The sequence below is a fragment of the Stenella coeruleoalba genome (genome assembly GCF_951394435.1).
Source record: "Stenella coeruleoalba genome assembly, chromosome: 16".
NCBI classification, from domain to species: domain Eukaryota; kingdom Metazoa; phylum Chordata; class Mammalia; order Artiodactyla; family Delphinidae; genus Stenella; species Stenella coeruleoalba.
In genome coordinates, this window is record NC_137162.1 from 12432101 (window position 1) to 12437481 (window position 5381).

Sequence of the window (5381 nt, forward strand, 5' to 3'; positions counted from 1 at the left end):
TTAGAGCTTCCTGTAATAAACCACAGTGGGGGAGGGGTTCCCTTTATTTATTCAACCCCATCAGAACCTACTTGTATTTTTCAGTGCATCTGTCATGGATTCAGAGGCAGTGAAGTACAGTAGTGGAGTGTTTGCTTCCAGAGTCAGGCAAATCTAAGTTGAGATTCCAGCCCCACTGCTTATTAGTTGTACCATTATGGTTAGTTACTTAGCCTTGAAGTACCACTTTCCTCATTTGTAAAATGAACGTAATAATCGTTTTGAGGGGAATTTCCTGGCAGTCCAGTGGTTAGGACTCCACGCTTTCACTGCCGAGGGCATGGGTTCGATCCCTGGTTGGGGAGCTAAGATCCCACAAGCCCTGTGGCACAGCCAAAAACAACACAATAGTTTTGAGGGGATCAAATGGGATGATGTGTGTGAAGTAATTAGCACAGTGCCTGGCATGTAAAATGCCCTCAATAAATGGGGGCTATTTTTATCCATTCAATCAAAAGGGACATTTATTTGGTATCTGCTGGGTTCAGGCATGTTGTAATGTAGGTACAAAAATGCTTCAAGGCATTGGCCCTTTGCCTGTAAAGAGTTTACATCATGGCTGGTGGAGGCTCCAGAGGAAACACTTTCAGAATTTCAAAGGTAGAATGTAATAAAGGACAGAAATATCATGAAAGGGAAAAGGCTTTGAAGACAGGGTAATCTTTGAGTTGGGCACCGTAGGATGTGAAGAATGTAAGTTGCGTGGGGATGAAGCAACCAGTATTCTAGAGAAAGGGAATAAACCCCAAGAGAGATGTTGGATGGTGAGGACATATCTGTGTCCAACAGTCTAGTGTGGCCTGAATATAGGGATTGAGACAGAGATGGGGAGACAGACCAAAAAAAACAAAAAAACAAACAAACAAAAAAAAAACAGGGCGGATCAGAAGAGGGGGGCATGTGATTGGAAATGCCATGCTAAAGGCTCTGGTCTTTGTTTGTTGGGCTATTGAAGACTTTGGGGGTAGGGGAGGTAATACAATCCCATAGTTTGTTATTTACTATGTGAGGTACTATCTTTCCTTTATTTGTCCTAAAAGTTTTTTGTTTATTCATGATCTCTCAGGTTTCTGGAGCACTATTAATAAAGGAAAGTCTGAACATTAGTATGGTTTAATTGGGATGTCCTAGCTGAGAGGCACCCTAGCCTTAACTCCAATGAGGACCAGAGAGAATAGAGATCTAAAATGGGCTATTCTATTCTGAGATGTTCACTTTCTTTCCATCTTGCAAAAGCTCACAGCACTGAAACCCTTACCAGATTTTATCAGGAGCTTGGCAAATGATCAACTTTCTTCTCTGGAGGGTACCCCAATATTGAACTTTCAAATACTGACATTTACATGGCCTCTAGTTGTTGATAAGTTTGTCATGTTACTATTTTTAGTATTATATAATCAATGATATTGACTAGAGTGATGGGTCTAGTTATAGACCTAACTGCATCCCGAATCCTTTTCAACTATGTTACCACAATTTCCTCTGTTAAAGATTTTTTTTAAGTATTCTTTTTTTAAAAAAAATTATTTATTTTATTCTTGGCTGCATTGGGTCTTCGTTGCTGCATGCGGGCTTTCTCTAGTTGCGGCGAGTGGGGGCTACTCTTCGTTGTGGTGCACGGGCTTCTCATTGCAGTGGCTTCTCTTGTTGCAGAGCACGGGCTCTAGGCACGCGGGCTTCAGTAGTTGCAGCTCGCTGGCTCGGTAGTTGTGGCTCACGGGCTCTAGAGCGCAGGTTCAGTTACTGTGGCGCATGGGCTTAGTTGCTCCGCAGCATGTGGGATCTTCCCAGCCCAGGGCAAGAACCATGTCCCCTGCATTGGCAGGCGGATTCTTAACCACTGTACCACTGTTAAAGATATTTTGAAGCAAAAGAGTGCCTCTGCTCTTGGGTATATATAACCCTGTTGGTGAACATGATGAGAAAAATCACTGGGTAAGGGATTAGGCAGGCACAGATTGTATTTTATTTTGCGTTTTTTTAAAATATAATACTTGCTTTAGCTAAAGTGATTATAACCCAGAACATGTGGGTTTAGAATAAATACAGTTGCATAAAATTGGATTGCTTTTGTTCCAATGTTGACTTTTCTCCCTGTATGAGTGAATCACTTAAATTTGGAGAGTAGAATCATTTTACTTCTTTCCAGCCCAACTGGAATATCTGCAGACAGAAGACAAAGTACAAGGGCTTATGAGAGACGGACAATGAAGCTCCATCCTCTGGGAAAAGGAAAGAAAATGTGAAGGGAGGAGATAGCTTCAAAGGAGGGAGGCTACAAAGTCTCCTTCCTGCCTTTCCCAACTTGGTCCAGGTTAAATTTACATTTCAGTGATGACTTAATACTACTACTAAAGATTGTATGTAACTTTTAAGTTTCTCAGATGTTTGTTATCCTGGTAGAAATCCTGCATATATATGTGTGTATGTGCATGCGTGTGTGTGTGTGTGTGTGTGTGTGTGTATGTGTGTGTGTTGTGTGGTGAGGAGGCCTAAGGGTGTTTATTTAAGGAAGCAGAGGGTAGGGTCTCAGAACTGACAATCCTTACTGGTATTGTCAGGCAGATACGGATTAGAGCTTGGTAGCCGAGAAAGAGGGAGAGAAGAAGGGAGTAGCAGAGGAGTGGCGAGCAGGTATTGCAGTGAGCCTGTCTAAGGTGAATGGCACGGAGGCTGCATTTGCTGACCCAGGGAGATAAAAGACAGCGCCGTCCTTGGCACTATGTGCGGTGACCCGTAGCAGGATCACAAGTCACCACCCTCCGACCCCCAGAGACCCCGGCCCATCTTCCTCCACTCCGCCCTACAGCTCTTAAAGTCTGCAGCTCCGGCCCAGGATGCAGGCGGCGAGGCAGCTCTTTGAACCAGGCCAGGGACCAGGTTCCTTCTCCAAATGCACAGGACACAGAGCGGGGCTGCACTCCCCAGTCGTCCGCTGGCAGGCACTCACGCGCGGCGCAGCCCGGGCCGTGGGAGCTGTCCGTGGTGCTGAACACTTCCTTGGGCTTGGTCGGACCCGCGACTCTCGGATCGCGTCGCCAGCCTAGGCGGAGGGAAGGCTCAGTGGGTTCCGCGGAGCGCGAGCGCCCGAAGGCCTGCGGCGAAGATTTAGATCCCTGACAGAACCCCCTATGCGACTCTGTTAGCGCAAGCCAGGACTCCATGCAGGATCCAGCGCTTGAGGGCGAGTCCCTCATCTTTCTCCTACATCCCGTCTCAACTCCCACCCACTTCCTCCCCTGCGCCTTCCTTGTTCAAACAGCACCAGGTCCTGCCGAGAGCGCGGGGCTTCACGCGCCTCCTCTCCCTTGTCCACTGCGCTCTCCTCCAGAGCGGGACTCTCCCAGGGCGCAGCAAGTTCCCGCAGCAGAGGTTCTCCCTCGCCCCTCCGGCCCAGGTTTCCGGCCGCTCCTTCCTCTTCTGCTTCTATTCTCCCCACACTATCCACCTCTCCAGTTCTCTAAGCACCGAGTCGGGAGGTGCGTGCTCCGCCCCTTTTTTCCGTACAAGGACACGATGGAGTGGGGGGCGGGGCGGAGGGGAGGCGCCGCGAGCCCACTGGGAACGCTTGAATCTCTTCAGTTCCGCGGAGAAGCGGAGAAGGCTGCACGGCCGTCTTGGGTGGAGGACCTCTAGGGACCATCAGAATTCTCCCCCTCGTTCCCCGGAGCGCTTTTCCATCCGCCAAGCCCCAGTCACCAGGTAGGACTGTGCTCCTGGATCTGGCCTGTGGGTACTGTAAGGGCTCTAAATAGAGTAGAAGGCATTGAAATAACCTGTGCACATCTAACTCACAGACTTAATTTTACAGAGGTAGGGGTGACGGCACTTTAAATTTTGTTGTTATTTATTGTGGCCAGTCATTCCAGAGGAATATTTGGGTCACTGAAGTGTGTGTGTGTGTGTTGAGGGGCGCAGTTGGTGTATGAGGGGGCGGAGAGAGAATGGGAAGTGACGGACTTTGATTCTCTTTGGACAGGTGGCCATGGCCTCATTGGCGACTCAGGGTCCCGGGGCCCCTGACTTCTTTTCTGGGCTGCTGCGGGCGGCTTCAACTCCGGCCAACCAGAGCTCAGGAGCCTTGGTGGGCAATGGGTCGGCGGCTGGTCCGGGCGCGCAGGCCATCGCGCCATTCCAGAGCCTGCAGCTGGTGCATCAGCTGAAGGGGCTGATTGTGCTGCTCTACAGCATCGTGGTGGTCGTGGGGCTGGTGGGCAACTGCCTGCTGGTGCTGGTGATCGCACGGGTGCCTCGGCTGCACAACGTGACCAACTTCCTCATCGGCAACCTGGCCTTGTCGGACGTGCTCATGTGCACCGCCTGCGTGCCGCTCACGCTGGCCTACGCTTTCGAGCCACGCGGCTGGGTGTTCGGCGGCGGCCTGTGCCACCTGGTCTTCTTCCTGCAGCCCGTCACCGTCTATGTGTCTGTGTTCACGCTCGCCACCATCGCGGTGGACCGCTACGTCGTGCTGGTGCACCCTCTGCGCCGGCGCATCTCGCTGCGCCTCAGCGCCTACGCGGTGCTGGCCATCTGGGCGCTGTCCGCGGTGCTGGCGCTGCCGGCCGCCGTGCACACCTACCACGTCGAGCTCAAGCCACACCGCGTGCGCCTCTGCGAGGAGTTCTGGGGGTCCCAGGAGCGCCAGCGCCAGCTCTACGCTTGGGGGCTGCTGCTCGTCACCTACTTGCTCCCCCTGCTGGTCATCCTCTTGTCTTACGTCCGGGTGTCGGTGAAGCTCCGCAACCGCGTGGTGCCGGGCTGCGTGACCCCGAGCCAAGCGGACTGGGATCGCGCGCGACGCCGCCGCACCTTCTGCCTGCTGGTGGTGGTGGTGGTGGTGTTCGCCGTCTGCTGGCTGCCCCTGCACGTCTTCAATCTGCTGCGGGATCTCGACCCGCGCGCCATAGACCCCTATGCCTTCGGGTTAGTGCAGCTGCTCTGCCACTGGCTCGCCATGAGCTCGGTCTGCTACAACCCCTTCATCTACGCCTGGCTGCACGACAGCTTCCGTGAGGAGCTACGCAAGCTGTTGTTCACCTGGCCCCGCAAGATCGCGCCGCACGGCCAGAGCATGACAGTCAGCGTGCTCATCTGATGTCGCTGCGCCAGGCCTTGGGGAACTCCATGTCCGCTTGTCTCCGAGGATGCCCACCCGAGGCCGGACTGGAGAGTTTATTCCAGAGCTAAGCTAATACTAAGCCAATAAGGGGCACAGCTTCCAGCCCAGCCTTCTTGTCCCGCTGTCTTTCCTTGTCCTGTGTCTTTGTAAAATGCTAAGTGGGCTTTGTTGAGAGTCTTGTGCTTTGCTTGCAGGAGGCCGGGGAGAGGAAAAGAGGATT

At 52.2% G+C, this 5381-nt stretch overlaps 1 protein-coding gene across 1 annotated transcript; it reads left to right on the plus strand.

Moving 5' to 3' along the window:
• Window positions 1–4024: 4024 nt before the first annotated feature.
• On the plus strand, window positions 4025–5137 carry PRLHR (prolactin releasing hormone receptor; the record flags this gene model as incomplete). Its single annotated transcript, XM_079899994.1, has 1 exon — window positions 4025–5137. One exon carries the CDS (start codon window positions 4025–4027, stop codon window positions 5135–5137), a length of 1113 nt encoding a protein of 370 aa, XP_079756120.1.
• Window positions 5138–5381: the final 244 nt, after the last annotated feature.